At 44.1% G+C, this 21,869-nt stretch overlaps 1 protein-coding gene across 1 annotated transcript in view; it reads right to left on the reverse strand.

Annotated features, from left to right (window-relative positions):
* The window catches only part of LOC130274270 (uncharacterized), a 99,204-nt gene that overhangs the window by 12,366 nt on the left and 64,969 nt on the right, over nt 1-21,869 (reverse strand). The window contains exons 11-13 of the mRNA XM_056522427.1: nt 20,305-20,466; nt 18,538-18,657; nt 12,079-12,231 (exon numbers count right to left, since the gene is read on the reverse strand). Coding sequence (XP_056378402.1) covers nt 12,079-12,231; nt 18,538-18,657; nt 20,305-20,466 — 435 coding nt within the window. The remainder of the gene's footprint in view (nt 1-12,078; nt 12,232-18,537; nt 18,658-20,304; nt 20,467-21,869) is intronic.

A 21,869-nucleotide genomic window follows, 5' to 3' on the forward strand; every position in this document is an offset into this window, starting at 1 on the left:
GGATGGTACAGATATTGACTCTTGATCCTAACTCTTTTCCTCCCCATATAAGATTATTTAATATGCTTTCTAATTTTTTAAACCAAGTGTTTTAATCCATATTGGAGAAGCTCTCAAATAATGCGTTATCATGGGGAGTAATACCATTCTCAGCAGTCCTATTCTATCTGCCATTCCTAATCTCATTTTCCTACAAGTATTTATCTTTCCCCTTACCTTCCCCATCAGAGGTACTAAATTTAATCTCTCAAAATCCGAGACAGCGCTAGAGATCTTAATACCCAAATATTCCAAACTATCATTAACTCTTAGTACGTTTACAGGGCCAATAGGGACCTCAGTTTCTACATCCAATGGCATAAGACCGGACTTCTGCCAATTAATTTTCATTCCTGAGAAACACCCCTTTAACATTATGAAATACATCAGAGCATAATGTGAATAAAACACAAGTCATGGCCCCCAGTCACATGAAGGTTTCAGGTAGGGAATATTAGCTAATTTCAGTAATGTAAGTTCGTTTTGTTGAAAAGTAACCAAGTATGCACTGCACCTCTCTATTATTTAAACCACTCCCTGGGACTGGTTGGGTCTGGTGGACTTAAAGGAGTTTGCTGAAAATGTTTTTTTCTGAAAACATTGAAAGGCTGCCTGTTTAAATAAAACAATTACCTATACTTACCTCCCCCCCTCCCCTTATTCTCTGGTATAGATGCTCCCAGTCTATGCCGCGCTCCACATACGTTTTCTTGGGGCCCAATAGGACAGAGTGCTGCTCAGACAATCACTGTGATTAGTTGCGACAATGTCTTATGACAACCCCAGAACCCCATCTCCGGTGAACTTTACCTCCTGTTGCAGGGACCTGATAAGTCACATTACCGATCACTGGCCCCAGCAGTTTTCCACCTCATCCAGTAATTGGCTGAACAGCACTCTAATGTCATGGGCCCCAGCAACAGGAATTGGAGTGTGGTGAAGACTGGGAGCTGCTAAATAATAGTTTTTTGTTTTGTTTGTTTGTTTAATCAGGCAGCTTGGCCAAGTTTTCAGAAATTTTTTTTTTTTTTTTGCCAGACAACCCAATCATTTCTGAAATTACTTTGCTGTATATACCAAGTGCAGTGCCATGTACATGAAGCAAAAAAAAAAAAAAAAAATCTAATCGGTATTCCATTTTTTTTTTGTACTTTAAAGTTATGAGCCCTTGTTGCCAAGTGATGTATGTTGTAAATTTGCTTGTAATACCTGTCAGAAGTGAACTCTTCACTTGTATTTCTTATTTAATTGAAGGTTTGGCATTCCTCTGCACTATGGATTACTGTTTTCTTGAGCTTTTCCAGGCTTTCTGTGTGGACTGAGACAACGCACAGCAACTCAACTGATCACATGGGGTGTGGCTTCAGCGCTGAATGCTAACTGTGCTGCGTTCATGTGACTGTAGGGAAGGTGTGCACAGGGCCGTTTAAAGGAATTTAGGGACCCCAAGCAAAATAGACATGGAGGCCCTCCCCACTGTGTCCTTCTTACTTCCCCCTCTATTTTTTTCCCCTCCCTACCCTACCTATGTTCTCAGTTACCTCCTCCGGCTCCTTCCCTGGACCCTGTAGCGTGGCCGAGCTCCTCTACCTCCTTGCCGCGTGGTACAGGAGATTCAGTTTCCTGTTTCCGGCCGGACTGAAAGGAAGTTAGCACTCAGTGTACACTTCCTGTCAGTCCCGGCGGGAACAGGAAACTTAATCTCCTGTTCCCGTACCGCGTAGTACCCGGCCGGACTGACAGCCAGGAGGAATAGGAGCTCGGCCACGCTACAGGGAAGGGGAGGAACTCAGGAGGTGACCAGGAGTGCTGCAGCTGCCTGAGGATCTCTATAGAGCGCTCAGGCGGCTGCAGCCTTATAGGAAGCACAACAAACACCGGCTCTGCTTCGGGTTCCGGGCAAGCTCGGGGCCCCAAGCAATTGCTTGGTTTGCCTGTCCTTTAGCGACAGGCCTGGTGTCAGGCCCAAGGCCTGATTATTAAAATCATATATGTGTATTATAAATTATAACTGTGTGTGAGGTGTTATCCAAGACCTGGGGGTGGAGGTCATTCAGACTGTGGATTTGTGTATTGCATTTTATTGGGGGGGGGGGGGGGTCTGGCTGTTTGTTTGTATCTCCTTTGAAGTCATGCACTCTGGTCCCATCATATAATCAAACAGATAAGGGGTCAGGAAGAGAGATGCCCCACCTGGTGGGATCAGAGGGGAGGGGGGGGGGGGTGAATGGAGTTTCCCTCCAAAGGAGCAGAGATAATATTTAAACTATGCTAGACTCAGTTTGTTCAAGGCTGTGCCACAAGCCCAAGACAGCCATGGAAGCAGCAGAACTAGGAGATGACTTTGCCAACAACCGGGCACCAACAGCAAAGCGTGGATTTGCACAAGCTGGAGCAAGTACCTGGAGGTGAGTCACACACCCACAGAGCACCACCAGGTCAGCCGGGAAATCAAGCTGTGTGACTTGCAAGCCCCAGCAGACGAAGGTGGAGATGCTAGTTCACCTGGGGGAAATGTGCTCCCTGATACCACGAGATGGGGGGAGGGAAATGAGCATTTCCGGGAAGCTCTGTGCAGTGACCCTTCCCTTGTAGGGCTGAGACAACGTGCTGAGCATACAGATGTTGACACAGAGGGGCATCGGGTGTATTGGGAAAATGATATCTTGTACTGGGAGTCCCTTTCCAAAGGCATGCTAGGGGCCCAGGAGGGAGAAAGGCCGTTAGTGGTTCCTAGACAGGACAGGAAAGAGCTGCTGAGGTTGGCCCATGAGACCCCCCCTGGCAGGACATTTGGGAGTGGCCTATGCAGTCATAGAAAAGGAATGTATAGCTGTGGTCTGGGCTTTGCAAAAATTACAGCCATACCTGTATGGCAAGGATTTTATTGTCATAACTGATCACAACCCTCTACATTGGTTGGACAGAGTGTCCGGTAACAATGGCACCTTGAAACAAATGCTAAAAAAATATGTAGAATCGGAGGGCAGAGACTGGGGAAAGTATTTACCCCATCTGTTATTTGCTTACAGGAAGGTACCCCAAGAGTCTACAGGTTTCTCGCCCTTTGAGTTATTGTATGGTTGCAAAGTGCGGGGACCCCTAGATTTAGTTAGGGGAGAATGGGAAGGGGGGGCTACATGCCCCTGAGACTTCTGTGATGGAGTATGTTCTGAGATTCAGGGACAGGATGCAGACATTGACTGGGCTGGTACATGACAACCTCACAGCAGCACAGTCCAGGCAGAAGTACTGGTACGATCGCGTCAGGGAGAAATAGATGAGTAATGGAGACAGATCTATCCGCCTGGAAAGGCAAGATCTCTCTGTCCCCATCTTAAGGGGGAGGTGTCAGGCCCAAGGCCTGATTATTAAAATCCTATATGTGTATTATAAATTATAACTTTGTGTGAGGTGTTATCCAAGACCTGGGGGTGGAGGTCATTCAGACTGTGGGTTTGTGTATTGCATTTTATTGGGGGGTCTGGGTATTTGTTTTTATCTCCTTTGAAGTCATGCACTCTGGTTCCATCATATAATCGGGTGAATGGAGTTTCCCTCCAAAGGAGCAGAGATAATATTTAAACTATGCTAGACTCAGTTTGTTCAAGGCTGTGCCACAAGCCCAAGATAGCCATGGAAGCAGCAGAACTAGGAGATGACTTTGCCAACAACCGGGCACCAACAGAAAAGCGTGGATCTGCACAAGCTGGAGCAAGTACCTGGAGGTGAGTCACACACCCACAGAGCACCACCAGGTCAGCCGGGAAATCAAGCTGTGTGACTTGCAAGCCCCAGCAGACGAAGGTGGAGATGCTAGTTCACCTGGGGGAAATGTGCTCCCTGATACCACGAGATGGGGGGAGGGAAATGAGCATTTCTGGGAAGCTCTGTGCAGTGACCCTTCCCTTGTAGGGCTGAGACAACGTGCTGAGCATACAGATGTTGACACAGAGGGGCATTGGGTGTATTGGGAAAATGATATCTTGTACTGGGAGTCCCTTTCCAAAGGCATGCTAGGGGCCCAGGAGGGAGAAAGGCCGTTAGTGGTTCCTAGACAGGACAGGAAAGAGCTGCTGAGGTTGGCCCATGAGACCCCCCCCTGGCAGGACATTTGGGAGTGGCCTATGCAGTCATAGAAAAGGAATGTATAGCTGTGGTCTGGGCTTTGCAAAAATTACAGCCATACCTGTATGGTAAGGATTTTATTGTCATAACTGATCACAACCCTCTACATTGGTTGGACAGAGTGTCCGGTAACAATGGCACCTTGAAACAAATGCTAAAAAAATATGTAGAATCGGAGGGCAGAGACTGGGGAAAGTATTTACCCCATCTGTTATTTGCTTACAGGGAGGTACCCCAAGAGTCTACAGGTTTCTCGCCCTTTGAGTTATTGTATGGTTGCAAAGTGCGGGGACCCCTAGATTTAGTTAGGGGAGAATGGGAAGGGGGGGCTACATGCCCCTGAGACTTCTGTGATGGAGTATGTTCTGAGATTCAGGGACAGGATGCAGACATTGACTGGGCTGGTACATGACAACCTCACAGCAGCACAGTCCAGGCAGAAGTACTGGTACGATCGCGTCAGGGAGAAATAGATGAGTAATGGAGACAGATCTATCCGCCTGGAAAGGCAAGATCTCTCTGTCCCCATCTTAAGGGGGAGGTGTCAGGCCCAAGGCCTGATTATTAAAATCCTATACGTGTATTATAAATTATAACTGTGTGTGAGGTGTTATCCAAGACCTGGGGGTGGAGGTCATTCAGACTGTGGGTTTGTGTATTGCATTTTATTGGGGGGTCTGGGTATTTGTTTTTATCTCCTTTGAAGTCATGCACTCTGGTCCCATCATATAATCAAACAGATAAGGGGTCAGGAAGAGAGATGCCCCACCTGGTGAGATCAGAGGGGAGGGGGGGGGGGGGTGAATGGAGTTTCCCTCCAAAGGAGCAGAGATAATATTTAAACAATGCTAGACTCAAGCTGGCAAGACCATCCTAAAAACAGCACTCTCAAGGACTGCTACATCATCATGCTGTAAGAACTTCATCTTTTGTTTTCTGAACTTGCCTTGCAAAACTCTTTTATATATTTTTGTAACTGTATGTAATTTGTTTCTGTATTTTTATATAGTTAGCAATGTGATACCTTTTATCAGATTAAATGTTTAATTAATCAGCTCTGGTCTTTGATCTATAAATATATGAGCTCACCTTTCTGAAAGCAGCTCTGGTGGAAACACGTTTATCTAAGGGTTAATTTGGTGACTTGCTGGGACTAGTAGTGGATACCCAGAGGTCTGGCGGCTTTAACCCTTGCACCATCGCACTCTCTCTAGCGTCTTGGCTGGACCGATAGGGTGTGATCGTGACACCTGGGTGTGCAACAATGGCACAGAGGAACAGGGCCCTGGCTTGACAGGGAAGAAGAGAAGCAGCCAAGCCTATGATCAGCTGTTGTCTTGAGTCAGACTGGAAGCCGGGAAAGGTTTGAGACGACCGTAATCCAAAATGCAGAGGAATGCTAAAACTTCAAGGGCATGAAAACACAAAATAGGGGATGATCCACCCCTCACAGGTAATACAAGTAAATTTACAACATGCATAACTTGGCATCCAGGGCACATTACTTAAAAGTAAAAAAAAAAAAAAAACGTGGAATACCCCTTTGAAGGAGAAATCAATATATATTTAACAAATTGCTTCTGTAAGTCTCCGTAACAGATTGTACTTAATTCTAATAGGATTTCCTTGTTAAACATTTATTATGGTTATGCTTGAGTCAGAGCAGACACTAGCTTGAAGGTAGCTCAGCACCCCTTAGCATCAGTTTTGCCTTTTTCTTATAAGAGTACTCCAGAAAATGTATCCCCTATCCCCAGAGGATAAATATCAGACCGCTGGGACCCTCCTGCTCTCCTCATGCACAAAGTGCGGGGCTGCATGCACCCTCAATGCATCTCTATGGGTGAGCTGAAGCACTGTACTCGTGTATCTCTGACTCTCCCATAGAGATTCATGAAGGGAGCATGTCGGTCACCGCTTTGTGCGGTAGTCGACACAGCTCCATGTATGGGGAGAGCCAGGGCGTCAGGCAGGAGTTAGCGGCGGTCCTAGCGCTTCAACCCCCCACAATCAGACACTTAGATACAAAGGATAGGGGATATATTTTTATAAACTGGAGTACCCCTTTAACCCGTACAGGACCTAGGGCGTATGGATACGCCTTCTGTACCTAGGTCTTAAGGACCCAGGGCGTACCTGTACGCCCGTGGGAATTTCGGTCCCCACCGCGCGGAGACCGGGCCGGGGTGACTGCTGATATCGATCAGCAGGCACCCCGTGCAAATGCCCAGGGGGGTCATCAGACCCCCCCATGTCAGCGATTGGCGCAAATCGCAAGTAAATTCACACTTGCGATTTGCGCCGATTCTGGGTAATTCGGGTCTATGGTGACCCGGAATAGAAGGGGGATCGCGGTTGTCTTAGACACCCACGATCCCCCTGTAGCCATAGGAGTGAGGTGGCAGAGGTGCCACCCCTCCTATCTTTGCTATTGGTGGTCTAGACGCGACGACCAATAGCAGATCGGGGGCGGGGGGGTTTACTTTCATTTTCCCTGTTCTGCCCACCCACAATAGGCGGGGCAGGACGCCGAAGATCCACTTACCTGTCGGTGGAAGCTGCGGGACCGGATCGGCGGCGGTGATCGGCGCGGGCGGTGATGTCGTGCGGCAGAAGAGGACGGCTCCCTTGATCCGACGGAAGCCGGTAAGTTGCCTAGCAACATCTAGAGGGCTACAGTCTGAGACTGTAGCCCTCCAGATGTTGCAAAACTACAACTCCCAGCATGCCCAGACAGCTGCTGGGCATGGTGGGAGATGCAGTTTTGCAACAGCTGGAGGTCTACAGTTTAGAGACCACTGCACAATGATCTCTATACTGTAGCACTCTAGATCTTGCAAAACTACAACTCCCAGCATGCCCACATAGCTGTTTGCTGGCTGTGCATGCTGGAATTTGTAGTTTTGCAACATCTGGAGGTCCACAGTTTGGAGATCACAGTGCAGTGGTCTCTATCTGTAGCCCTCCAGATGTTGCAAAACTGCAAATCCCAGCATGCCGAAACAGCTGTCTCGGCATGCTGGGAGTTGTAGTTGCGATCCCTCCAGCTGTTGCATAACTATATCTCCCAGCATGCCCTTCGGCGATCAGTACATGCTGGGAGTTGTAGTTTTGCAACAGCTATAGGCACACTGGTTGGAAAATACTGAGTTAGGTAACAGAACCTAACTGAAGGTTTTCCAACCAGTGTGCCTCCAGCTGTTGCAAAACTACAACTCCCAGCATGCACGGTCTGTCAGTACATGCTGGGAGTTGTAGTTTTGAAACAGCTGGAGGTTTGCCCCCCATGTGAACGTACAGGGTACATTCACACGGGCGGGTTTACAGTAAGTTTCCTGCTTCAAGTATGAGCTGCGGCAAACTTATCGCCGCAGCGCAAATTTCTAGCGGGAAGCTCACTGTAACCCGCCAGTGTGACTGTACCCTAAAAACACAACACTACACTAACACATAATAAAGGGTAAAACACTACACATACACCCCCTTAAACTGTCCCCCCAATAAAAATGAAAAATGTATTGTACGGCAGTGTTTCCAAAACGGAGCCTCCAGCTGTTGCAAAACAATAACTCCCAGCATTTCCGGACAGCCACTGACTTTCCAGGCATGCTGGGAGTTTAGCAACAGCTGGAGACACCCTGTTTGTTAATCACTGGCGTAGAATACCCCTATGTCCACCCCTATGCAATCCCTAATTTAGTCCTCAAATGCGCATGGCGCTCTCACTTCAGAGTCCTGTCGTATTTCAAGGAAACAGTTTTGGGCCACATATGGGCTATCTCCGTAATCGGGAGAAATTGCGTTACAAATTTTGGGGGGCTTTTTATCCTTTTACCCCTTATGAAAAGGAAAAGTTGGGGGCTACACCAGCCTGTCAGTGTAAAAAAAATTAAAATTTTACACTAACATGCTGGTGTTGTTCTCTACTTTTTATTTTCACAAGTGTTAAAAGGAAAAAAAGCCCCCCAAAATTTGTAACGCAATTTCTCCAGAGTACAGAAATACCCCATATGTGGGCGTAAAATGCTCTGCGGGCACATAACAAGGCTCAAGAGTGAGAGCGCACTATGTACATTTGAGGCCTACATTGGTGATTTGCACAGGGGTGGCTAATTTTACAGCGGTTCTGACATAAACGCAAAAAAATAAATACCCACATGTGATCCCATTTTGGAAACTACACCCCTCACGGAAAGTAACAAGGGGTATAGTGAGCCTTCACACCCCACAGGTGTTTGACGAATTTGGGTGAAAAAAAATAAATAAAAAATTTCACAAAAATGCTGGTGTTACCCAAAATTTTTCATTTTCACAAGGAAACAGGAAAAAAGCCCCTCAAAATTTGTAACCCCATTTTTTCTGAGTAAGAACATACCCCATATTTGGATGTACAGTGCTCGGCAGGCGAACTACAGTGCTCAGAAGAGAAGGAGCACCATTGGGATTTTGAAGATAAAATTTGTCCGGAATTGAAGGCTACGTGTGTTTACAAAGCCCCCATAGAGCCAGAACAATGGAACCCCCCACATATGACACAGTTTTGGAAACTGCACCCCTCACGTAATGTAATAAGGGGTACAGTGAGCATTTACGCCCCACAGGTGTCTGACAGATTTTTGGAACAGTGGTCCGTGAAAATGAAAAATTTAATTTTTCATTTTCACAGCCCACTGTTCCAAAGATCTGTCAAACGCCAGTGGGGTGTAAATACTCACTGCACCCCTTATTAAATTCTGTGGGTGGTGTAGTTTCCAAAATGGGGTCACGTGGGGGGGTCCACTGTTCTGGCACCACGGGGGGCTTTGTAAACGCACATGGCCCCCGACTTCTATTCCAACCAAATTCTGTCTTCAAAAGCTCAATGGCGCTCCTTCTCTTCTGAGCATTGTAGTGCGCCAGCAGATCACTTGATGTCCACACATTGGGTATTTCCATACTCAGAAGAAATGGGGTTAAAAATTTTGGGGGTAATTTTCTCCTATTATCCCTTGTAAAAATATAAAATGTGGGGGAAAACCAGCAATTTAGTGAAAAAAATTTTTTTTTTCATTTACACATCCGACTTTAGCAAAAAGTCGTCAAACACCTGTGAGGTTTTAAGGCTCACTGTACCCCTTGATGTGTTCCTTGAGGGGTGTAGTTTCTAAAATAGTATGCCATGTGTTTTTTTTTTGCTGTTCTGGCACCATAGGGGCTTCCTAAATGCGACATGCCCCACAAAAACCATTTCAGAAAAACTCACTCTCCAAAATCCCATTGTCGCTCCTTCCCTTCTGCGCCCTCTACTGCGCCCGCCGTACACTTGACATACACATATGAGGTATTTCCTTACTCGAGAGAAATTGGGCTACACATTTTAGGAAGATTTCTCTCCTTTTACCCCTTGTAAAAATTCAAAAACTGGGTCTACAAGAACATGCCAGTGTAAAAAATTAAGATTTTGAATTTTCTCCTTCAATTTGCTGCTATTCCTGTGAAACACCTAAAGGGTTAACAAACCTTTTGAATGTCATTTTGAATACTTTGGGGGCTGCAGTTTTTATAATGGGGTCATTTTTGGGGTATTTCTAATAAGAAGGCCCTTCAAATCCACTTCAAAACGGAACTGGTCCCTGAAAAATTTTGATTTTGAAAATTTTGTGAAAAATTTGAAAATTGCTGCTGAACTTTGAAGCCCTCTGGTGTCTTCCAAAAGTAAAAACATGTTGTATAAAGTAAACATGCTGTATATGTGAATCAATATATAATTTATTTGGAATATTAATTTTCCTTATAAGCAGAGAGCTTCAAAGATAAAAAAAAATCAAAATTTTCAATTTTTTCATCAAATTTGGGAATTTTTCACCAAGAAACGATGCAAGTATCGACAAAATTTTACCACTAACGTAAAGTAGAATATGTCACGAAAAAAACAATCTCAGAATCAGAATGAAAGGTAAAAGCATTCCAGAGTTATTAATGCTTAAAGTGACAGTGGTCAGATGTGCAAAAAATGGCCGGGTCCTACAGTGAAAATTGGCTGGGTCACCTTAAGAACACAGCCAATTTTATTTTTGCGCTTTCCTCCTCGCCTTCTAAAATTCATAGCTCTTTTATATTTCAGTTCCCAGACCCATATGAGGGCTTGTTTTTTGCTTGACCAGTTGTACTTTGTAATGACATCACTCATTTCACCCTAAAATGTATGGTAAACCCCCCAAAAGAATTTTGTGTAAGGAATTTTAAACGAAAATCATAATTTAGCAATTTGGGGGGTTTTCGCATTCGCGCTGTACACTTTACGGTAAAAATTACATTTTTTTTTATTCTCTGGGTCTATACGATTAGAATGACACCCATGGTTACATACATTTCTATTAACATACTGCTTTTAAAAAATCTCAAACTTTTTTTTTACAAAATCAGTATGTTTAAAATTGCCCTATTCTGACCACCTCTAACTTTCTTATTTTTCTGTATTCAGAGATGTGTGAGGGCTCATTTTTTGTGCCATGATCTGTAGTTTGTTTTAGTATCACATTTGCATATATGTGACATTTTGATCGCTTTTTATTCAATTATTTTGCAGCTTGATGTGACAAAAAAGCTCACATTTTAGAAAAATTTTTTTTATGTTTACGACATTCGACGTAGGGGATCATTAACATTATATTTTTATAGTTCGGACATTAACGCACACGGTGATACCAAATATGTTCAATATTTATCTTTTTTTTTTTTTTTACACTTTTTTGTATTAATATGGGGAAAAGGGGTGATTTAAAACTTTATTGGGGGAGGGGCTTTTTCTCCTTTTTTCCCCACTTTTTTTATAACTTTTTTTTTACATTTATTTTACAATTTTTTAGTCCCCGTAGGGGACTATTTATAGCAACCATTAGATTGCTAATAGTGTTCAGTGCTATGCATAGGGCATAGTACTGATCAGTATTATCGGGGATCTTCTGCTCTGGTCTGCTGGAAGGCTATTTAAAAATCTTAATCCTTCCAGTACTTATCAGCTGCTTCACAGGAAGTTCTTTTCTTTTTGAATTTCCTTTCTAGTCTGACCACAGTGCTCTCTGCTGACACCTCCGTCTATTTTAGGAACTGTCGAGAGCAGGAGAGGTTTGCTATGGGGCTGTCCGGGCATGCTGGGAGTTGTAGTTTTGCCAGAGCTGGAGGTACACTGCTTGGAAAACACTGTTATAGATTGCTCTCTTAGTTTGCTTGTATTAAGATTATTAGCCTTGCATCGCCATATGTTGAGAAATGTATCTTTTGCCCTAAAACCCTTGAAAAAGCCACCGGCTGGTGGTGAAACGTCGGGGGGGGGGGGGGGGGGGGGGGGCGATGTGTATAGTATTTTAAAATAACAACAGTTAGGTCTCTCATTAGTAACTTGCGGACTGCAGCCGCAATTCATATATATCAGTGGCATGTAGTTACATGCTTTACAAGTTTTGAGCACAATATAGAGAGACCACCTGTTGGGTTTTTAACAATAGGCACAGTAATAAAAGTTATGTTTTACGTTTAAATTAATTTAATGTATGGTAAATTTAGGGTACTAGTGACCACTGATGTGGTCAATTGTAAATAAAGTGTATAACAAATTACCCTCCATCCATAGGTCCTTTTGTGATAATAAGAAATATATCTTGGCACACTATTGCTATGCACACTAGGGACTAATGTAACCTCAAAAAAGAAGCCTTCCCATTGGGTCCACTGGGGAAACATGCTAGATTTTTAGAACAAATTTTTTTTTAATTAAAATTTTATTTTTTATTTTTTATTATTGTACTTTATATTCTATGTGTTATACTCAAAATTGGTCTGCGAGACCATTTATAGTCTACTTACTTTGTATTGTACTTCCCTACTATAATGTGTAAAGTCCAGGTTCTAACAATGTATTACATTACATACCTATTCTGGAGTTTCCTGAAGTATCAATGCAGGAAATTCTGTAGCCCAACAAAAATCCCAGACAGTCGTCTTCAGGGATCTCTTCCCACTCAATGACAGCTGAGGTCTTGGTAATATTTTTCACGGTAACATTATGTGGACCTGTTCTTGGAACTTAAAAAAAAAGTGACTTTTAATGCAGATACTACAGAGGTCACGCGAATACCGAGATGTAGAGTTTTCTATTTATATGCCTGTTACTACAAAAACAGACGCCTGTCATGCGTTTATTTATTTTTTTGACAACATAAATAATAAAGCAACCATCTACAACTTCCTCCTCTCATCTGCAGTCTAAGAGTCAGGTCATAGTTAAAAATGCTTGGATTCTATTACAAAATCAAATGCCCAGATTTATTAATCTGTCTAATTCTTACAAGTGTGAACATAGCCTTAACCACTTAAGGACCTAGGGCGTATGGATACGCCTCGACGTCCTGGTACTTAAGGACCCAGGGCGTATCCATACGCCCGTGGGAATTTCGTTCCCCGCCGCGCACCGGGTGGGGACCGGACCGGGATGCCTGCTGATATCGTTCAGCAGGCATCCCGCGCAAATGCCCAGGGGGGTCATCAGACCCCCCCATGTCGGCGATCGCGGCAGATCGTTGGTGAATTCACACTAACGATCTGCCGCGATTCGGGTCATGCGGGTCACGTGTGACCCACTGACCCGAAGATACAAGGTGATCGGGGGTGTATAATACACCCCCTATCACCCACTGTATCTATGGGGAGGTGGCAATTTCGTCACCTCTCCAGGAGCGCGGCTATTGGTTGGACGATCGTCCAGTCAATAGCAGCCGGCGGGGGAGGGGTTAAATGCATCTTCTTGCAACTCTGCCCATTAGCTGAGTTCAGTCAGCGGGCAAAGCTGCTCGAAGGTGCCAGGGACCCCCCCCCTGTGAGGATTGGAGCCCCCTCAGGACCGACGATCACCCATAGAGCAGGGACAGAAAACCCCCCAGGGAAAGGTAGGAAAAAATTGTGTAAAACAGTAAAATAAAAGTAAAAAAAAAATTCCCCCCCCTGACCCCCTAATAGGTCCCCAAGGGTCTGCCTGAGATTTTTTAGCTTGACCCGGGCCCTATTAGGGGTTCAGGGCGCTGCATTTGGCCCCCCATTTTTTTGGGGCCGCAGTTTTTTATTTTTGTTCATATAACGGTGTGTGATTTCTAATCACTCACCGTTATATATAGTATACACCAAGCACACACACTACATACATCCCCGCCACCCCCCACACACAACCCCTCCCCCCCCGCCACGGCCCCCTTTTCTTTGCCTCCGACTCCGAATCTGTCAGTGAGGACGATGAAGATCCAACATTCCTGTGTTCTTCATCGTCCTCCTCATCATCTAGTACTGATGATGAGCCCCCTGCATGGCGGCGGAGATGCCACCAGGCGAGGCCACGCACCCCCATGAAAGTGCCCCAGTGGCTGGCACTAGTGCGAGTGGTGATGCCGCTCGTACTAGGAGTCCGACCCCCCAGACGATTTTACCGGAGCTCCCTTCCGGTGAACCTGTCTGGAGACCCCCAGAGGGTTATCAGCCACGGATTCCGGAGTTTGTTGGCGACTCCGGAATCCGGATTGACACGGCTGGGTTCACTGAATTTGACTTTTTCAGTTATTTTTTCAGTGACAGCCTGGTCAATCACATGGTGGAGCAGACGAATCTGTATGCCAGGCAGTTCATCGCCCACCACCCTGATTCTTTTTTTGCCAGGTCCAATGAATGGTACGCCGTCAGTGCAGCCGAAATGAGGACATTTTGGGGCCTCGTGCTGCACATGGGCCTGGTCAAAAAGCCAAGTGTCAGGCAGTACTGGAGCGGGGACGTCCTATACCAGACCCCGCTGTACAGTATGGCCATGGCACGGAAGCAGTTCAAGGCCGTTCGGAAATGCCTGCATTATGCAGATAATGCGACATGTCCACCCCGAAGTGATCCCACCTATGACCGGCTTTACAAAGTGAGGCCGGTCATCGATCACTTTGGGGCCAAATTTTTGAAAGCCTATGTACCGCTTAGGGAGCTCTCTGTAGATGAGTCTCTCATCAGTTATAAGGGGAGACTCATCTTCCGCCAGTATATTCCCTCGAAGCGGGCACAATATGGCGTGAAGCTATATAAACTTTGTGAGAGTACCTCCGGGTACACTCTCAAGTTTAGGGTGTATGAGGGACAAGATTCCCGTATTGAACCCCCAGATTGTTCCCCCACTCTGGGTGTTAGCGGGAAAATAGTTTGGGACCTTATGTACCCATTGCCGGATAAGGGTTACCACGTGTACGTGGACAACTTTTATACCAGCATCCCTCTCTTCACATCCCTTGCCGCCAGATCCAAGTCCGCTTGTGGGACCGTGCGGAAGAATCAGAGAGGCCTCCCTCTAAATTTTGTTCAGACACCTATGCCCAAGGGTCAGTCCCGTGCCCTTACCCATGAAAATCTGTTGCTGGTCAAGTATAAGGATAAGAGGGATGTCCTTATGCTGACCACTATTCATGGTAACGGCAGCTCACCTGTCCCTGTGCGAGGTACCACAACAACGGTCCTCAAGCCCAATTGTATTCTGGACTACAATTGGTATATGGGGGGAGTTGATCTTTCTGATCAAATCCTGAAGCCATATAACGCCATGCGGAAAACACGTGTATGGTACAAGAAAGTTGAGGTCTACTTGGTGCAGGTTGCCATGTACAACTCTTTTGTACTGTACCAGAATGCTGGCAACACAGGGACATACCTTCAGTTCCAAGAAGAAATCCTAAAGGTTCTGATCTTTGCTGACCGGGAAAGAGCAGGCCGGACTTCCCAAGGAACTGAAGTTATAGGTGCCAGGATCGTCCCAGGCCAACACTTTCCAGGTGAGGTCCCCCACACTGGAAAGAAGGGACGATCCCAGAAAAAATGCAGAGTGTGTAACAGGAGGGGGATTAGGAAGGACACCACCTATCAATGTGACACTTGCCCTGATCATCCGGGCCTCTGCATTAAAAACTGCTTCAGGGAGTATCACACTTCCATGCAGTACAACATTTTCCCTTTTCATTTTAATTTTCCATAATTTGACCCCAATGTACCAAGTCCAGAGTACATTCCAAGTTTTAACCCCATAAAACCACTAAATTGCCCAAAAAACTCTCATTAAAAAAAAAATGATAAGACCTCTGGGGGTATTTTTTTCTCTGGGTCATGGGTCACTGAGTCACTATCATTGGGGACTTTTTATGTTGCCTCAAATGCGCAGCACTCTCTCTCCACCTGAGCGGGGTGCGCATTTGAGGCAACAGGTTAGGGACGGCCACACACATTACATTCCCAGAATGATGATTCAGAGCATAGGGTTTGGGGTGGGCATATTTTTTTGTTTTGGCTATGCTCTGGGTCATCATTCTGGGAACATAACCTGTTTTATCCTTTTATGTCCCACTGTACCCCTTGTTAGTTATTAGTGTACCCCATATAATGCCCCTTGATGGGGGGGTCCCACTGTTCTGGCTCCATAGGCAGAAGCTCAAGGCCCCTGACTGCCCTCCTGTTCCTCCGTGACCAGTGTGCACCCGGAGATCCGTTTTACACCCAGATATGAGGTATGTCCTTTTTCCAAAGAAATGTATTTAAAAATTTAAAATTGTTTTGCTTTTCTGGCAGTAAATGCGACATGCCAGACATGGGGGGCATTTCAGCAAAATTAGCAAATGTGACTCTTTCTCTTCTGAGCATTGTAGCGCTCCTGCAGTGCATTTGACGTCCACTTATGGGGTACCTCCATACTCAAGGGGTCTAGTTTCCAAAAGGGTATGCCATGTGTTTTTTTTTCTGTTCTGGCACCATAGGGGCTTCCTAAATGCGACATGCTCCCAAAGCAAAATTTACTCTCAAAAAGCCAAATATGACTCCTTCTCTTCTGAGCATTGTAGTTCACCCGTAGTGCACTTCAGGTCAACTTATGGGGTACCTCCATACTCAGAAGAGATCGGGTTACAAATTTTGGGGGGTATTTTCTGCTATTAACCCTTGAAAAAATGTGAAATTTGGGGGGAAACCACACATTTTAGTGAAAAAACATTTTTTTTTTTACATATGCAAAAGTCGTGAAACCCCTGTGGGGTATTAAGGCTTACTTTATTCCTTGTTACCTTCCTCAAGGGGTCTAGTTTCCAAAATGGTATGCCATGTGTTTTTTTTTTGCTGTTCTGGCACCATAGGGGCTTCCTAAATGCGACATGCCCCCCGAGCAAAATTTGCTCTCAAAAAGCCAAATATGACTCCTTCTCTTCTGAGCATTGTAGTTTACCCATAGTGCACTTCAGGTCAACTTATGGGGTATCTCCAGACTCAGAAGAGATGGGGTTACAAATTTTGGGGGGGGTATTTTCTGCTATTAACCCTTGCAAAAATGTGAAATTTGGTGGGAAACACACATTTTAGTGAAAAAATATATATATATTTTTTTTACATATGCAAAAGTCGTAAAACCCCTGTGGGGTATTAAGGCTCACTTTATTCCTTGTTACGTTCCTCAAGGGGTCTAGTTTCCAAAATGGTATGCCATGTGTTTTTTTTTTGCTGTTCTGGCACCATAGGGGCTTCCTAAATATGACATGCCCCCCAAAAACCATTTCAGAAAAACTCACTCTCCAAAATTCCAATGTCGCTCCTTCCCTTATGAGCCCTCTACTGCGCCCGCCGAACACTTGACATACACATATGAGGTATTTCCTTACTGGAGAGAAATTGGGTTACACATTTTAAGAAAATTTCTCTCTTTTTACCCCTTGTAAAAATGCAAAAACTGGGTTTACAAGAACATGTGAGTCTAAAAAATGAAGATTTTGAATTTTCTCCTTCAACTTGCAGCTATTCCTGTGAAACACCAAAAGGGTTAACAAACCTTTTGAATGTCATTTTGAAAACTTTGAGGGGTGCAGTTTTTATAATGGTGTCATTTATGGGGTATTTCTAATAAGAAGGCCCCTCAAATCCACTTCTAAACAGAACTGGTCCCTGAAAAATCCGATTTTGAAAATGTTTTGAAATATTGGAAAATTGCTGGTGAACTTCTGATGTCTTTCAAAAGTAAAAACATGTCAACTTTATGATGCAAACATAAAGTAGACATATTGTATATGTGAATCAATATGTAATTTATTTGGAATATTCATTTTCCCTATAAGCAGAGAGCTTCAAAGTTAAAAAAAAATGCAACATTTTCAATTTTTTCATAAAATTTTGGAATTTTTCACAAAGAAATGATACAAGTATCGACAAAATTTTACCGCTAACATAAAGTACAATATGTCACGAAAAAACTATCTCGGAATCAGAATGAACGGTAAAAGCATCCCAGAGTTATTAATGCTTGAAGTGACAGTGGTCAGATGTTCAAAAAATGGCCGGGACCTTAAGGTATATTTGGGCTGGGTCCTTAAGGAGTTAAACTGCCTCCTTTAAATGGGTACTCTGCTGGAAAACATCTTATTATCCCCTATCCAAATGATTGGGGATAGGATAACTAATCACTGGGGACCCCCCCCCCCCCCCCCGGTACCCTAGTCATCTGGTGAACGGAGCGAACTCCGCTCCGTGCTGGATGACTGGCAACTACAGCTGCCAAACACCTTCCATTCATGTCTACTGGAGGAGGCGTGATGCTATGGACTATCCATCACCCCACCCCTCCCATAGACATGAATGGAGAGGGCTGGCGTGACATGACGTCATGAACACGGAAGCTCCAAGCTTCCGTGTTCCGGATGCCGCCGCTGCCGGGCTGGAGATCGTGGGGGTCTCCAGTGGTGGGACCCCCGTGGTCAGACATCTTATTCCCTATCCTTTGGATAGGGGATAAGATGTATTCCAGTGGAGTACCCCTTTAAAGGGGGCACTGTCAGATTCAAAATCTGACATCGCCTTTTTTTATCGAAATCATGGCTTATAAAAAAAAAGGCCACTAGGTGTCCCCATACCATCCAGAACACAATCCTATCTGGCTGCAGTATCATCTGTGTCCCAGCTAAAGCACAGGCTGGGACAAAGTCCTGGAAGTGAGGGTGGAACGAGCACTGCTCTGTGCTCACTCCCGTCCTGTCTATCAGACTCCTGTCTGAAAATCTAAAAACAAAGAGGCAGTTGTATAGGATGTTTCTATAATCACACCTGTATACTGGTTATCAATAGATAAGGGAAAGGTTTACAATGAATCAACGGAATTGTCAGAGTTTAGGACCATCATGATCCTTTCTTCTCTCTCCCTAAATGAAAAGCATTTGGCCCATTCATTGCATCATGCCAGTTATAAATGTAATGGCATGTGTGAAGCTGATGTTTTCTTCTGTTCTCATCCACTTGATGATTAAGTGTGATATTCTCTATGCTATAGGTCATTTCCTCGTATGTTGATCATACCTCCTTCTTCTGTATAAATATAGGTCAATCCAAATGTTGTTTCTTCTGTGGAATCTTTACATCGACAGGAGTTATATAGGGAAATCATGATTGTGTAACGTTCCATGGCTACAAATGGACCTGGAAATAGATATAGAACACAGGAATTGGGAGGTTTTTCAGAGTACAACATTATTGTTTATGAATTTTACAATGATACGGACCCCAATTGGACCTTTGGGCCATTAGGGATACATAAATGTAGCTGACTACTGAAAGGGGTACTCCGCCCCTAGACATCTTATCCCCTATCCAACGGAGGGGATAAGATGTCTGATCACGGCGGGACCCCCGCAATCTCTGCTGCGGCACCCGAGTCATCCAGTGCGCAGAGCAAGCTTCCCTCTATGCGGGATGACTAGCAATGTGGCGCTGGAGGCTCATGACATCACGGCCATGGCCACTCATGGTATCACGGCCATGTCCCATTGTGACGTCACCCCCCTATCAATGCAAGTCTATGGGAGAGGGCACCACAGCAGACGGAGGAGTGCCCCTTTAAATGTATTATACTATTATGTGCAAGGGGTTTACAACCAGTATTGCCCAGGTGGACACAGTAGTCTTACGCCACGCCTTTCTATATAGATGCTATAGTTTGATTACCCTATAACCTCAAACAACATTTTTCATATTAATCATACTTAATATTAAGTGTAATCTTTGCTTGGAATGCATACGTTTATCTTTTTAATTGATATTCTAAAGCCAGCAGTCTCATTACTTTAAAGGGGTATTGCCATCTCCAGAAATTATTCCCAATTTACAAGATAAAGAATAACAAGATGATCAACATGTGCGACCATTGCTTCATTTATTTTCTTTGGGTCTTCCAGGCATTGCTTAGCTCAGCTCTCCACATTGTTGGGAAACCCAATAGAGCAGGGTTTCTGAACCAGGTGTACGCCACGGGTTATGCAGGGGTACGGCAATTCGCTGACAAATACCGGCCCTGCATTGGACGCTGGAGTGGTTGCCGGGGGCCTAACGTGTGACGTCCCTGACGTTGCACGGAGGTGCTGGCACAATGCAGAAGGGCGTCACCCTTCAGTGCAGCCCTCCAACTCCCGCCGAATGGGATAGACTCAGGCCTGGTAAGCATGTTAAACTAAGTGTAACACCGCAGTATGGGAGGGTGTTATTGTATGTATCTCATATATTGGCCCAGGGGGATCGGAGGGGGGGGGGAATAATGGCACAAGGGGATTAAGATGGAGGGGGGAATAATGGCACAAGGGGATTAAGTATCGCATTAGTATCACATTAGAAAGGTAAGCACATGCCATTTTAAAATTAAGTACTTTTATGACGTATTTTGTCTGCGGGTACCCCTCGTGCGTAAGTTCCGCCCGACATACTTTCACCCTTTGTGGGTACAGTGGCGAAAAAGGTTGAGAACCACTGCAATAGAGTATGATTAGAGTGCCGATGCACACCATTCATTCAGGGAGTCTTTCGGTGTAATTATTTGTTTGCGGTGCCATTTATTATACTTTATTATGTATAGAGAGACTTTAAAAAAAAACTATTTGTGGGTAGAATGTAAAAAAAATTAAATTCTGCCTCTGTTTCTTAGATTTCATTTTTACACAGTGCATTATGTAGTATAAAAGACCTGTTAGCTTTATTCTGAAGATTACTTCAAATACGACAATACAGTACTAATATTACCGTATATAATTTTTGTCAAATGCTGTGGTCAACAAGGGGGAAAGAAATGGATATTACCTGGAATTGAATAATTTTCTATTTTGTCCATAATAGTTTTGGATTCCATTTTAGAGTAGCCTGTGCCCCAGTTTATTACAACAAAATCACATTCAAACAATGGGCTCCAACTGAGAAATATTGTGTTGTTTACATAGGTAGCATTTATCTTTCCTGGAAAATCTGCAAGGAAACAAAGCATCCAAAATGTAACTAGGTAATTAAATGTACTCTCATAGTAACATCACGCATTGTCCGTCATGACAGTGTACAAGCTGTGTACAGTGTATATGTTTTATATTTATATGGGTTAAGAGCTAAGACATTATTAGCAGGCTGAGGCCAGATTATTGCAAGAACAAAAAGGGCCATTCCCATTAGCCTCCATCTCCCAGTTCCCTCAAACACTTTCTAGAAAACAGTATTCAACTATATTTACATTTAAGAAAATAAAAATGGTTGAAGCTATTAGAAACGCTGATTTCCCTTTTTTTCAGCCCAAAAGCAAGTTGCATGCAAGTCCCTGATGTCGGGTGCCATAGACTAAGAGAGTCAGAGGACAGACATAGGCCTTCTATACTCTACCATGTAAGAAATGTACTATCAGTAATAGTATATATTTCCAGTATTATTTATTATTAGTAGTACTATTAGTATTATTAATAATTAACCTTTATTGCTCTACCTCTTAAAGGAGCATTCACATCTAAAGAGATATTTTGTATGCTGCTAGCTACCTACCTGGTGTACAAAGTAGTCTAGTAAGTTTCTTTACCGATGCCTTTATAAGCTGGTTATCAACTTGAATCACATGATTAGCAAACAGACACGCTGAAACTTGCAGCAGGTTATGTGTAAAGCGTAAGCCCCTTTCACTATTTATTTCCATGAAAATTTATATTTTGATAATCGGCTCATAAAAGCATCGGTGAAGCATACCTGATCAAATAGTGTGTACCAACCCACCATGGTAAGGTGACCTCATTACTATGGGGCATGTAGGTATCCAGTTACTCTCTGTTTATATCCACGCAGTGTGTACCACCTCACGGTGTTGAGATGGTCCACTCCATCGGATGACTCTACCATGATGGTATGCTAGTGTGTAGTATGCTGTAATTTTTGGGTTTGCACTGTATTTTAGCCATAGCAGTGTGTACTACAATATTTATAATGGTTCTTTTGGATGTGCTGGCCTTTTTTTTATATATATATATTTTCTGTCTTGTACAGAATTGTCAAAAGTTAAGATTGGCCGGAGTCTTTGTCCTGAGACCCCTCTGATTGTTAGATATGGGGCAGCGTGCATCCCTCCCCAGCTCGGCGCTAAGTCTGTCTAATTCCAATCAGACATAATGGCCCTGATTTACTAAGAGTGGAGTGTAGTTTTTTTTATTGTGGGTTTTAACTCTCTCTAATTTTTTCCCTTACATTTTGCACTTTTCCCAGCATTTTGCTTTTTTTTTTTTACACATGCTCTGAGCTGTGGGGTTTTCTTCAGCTCAAATCCACAACATTTTTATGTGGAAACCTTAGTAGATGTTTTTTTTTTTTTGTGAACATTTCGGGGACATGCCCTTTTCAAT

Source organism: Hyla sarda, chromosome 1 (assembly GCF_029499605.1).
Source record: "Hyla sarda isolate aHylSar1 chromosome 1, aHylSar1.hap1, whole genome shotgun sequence".
NCBI lineage: Eukaryota > Metazoa > Chordata > Amphibia > Anura > Hylidae > Hyla > Hyla sarda.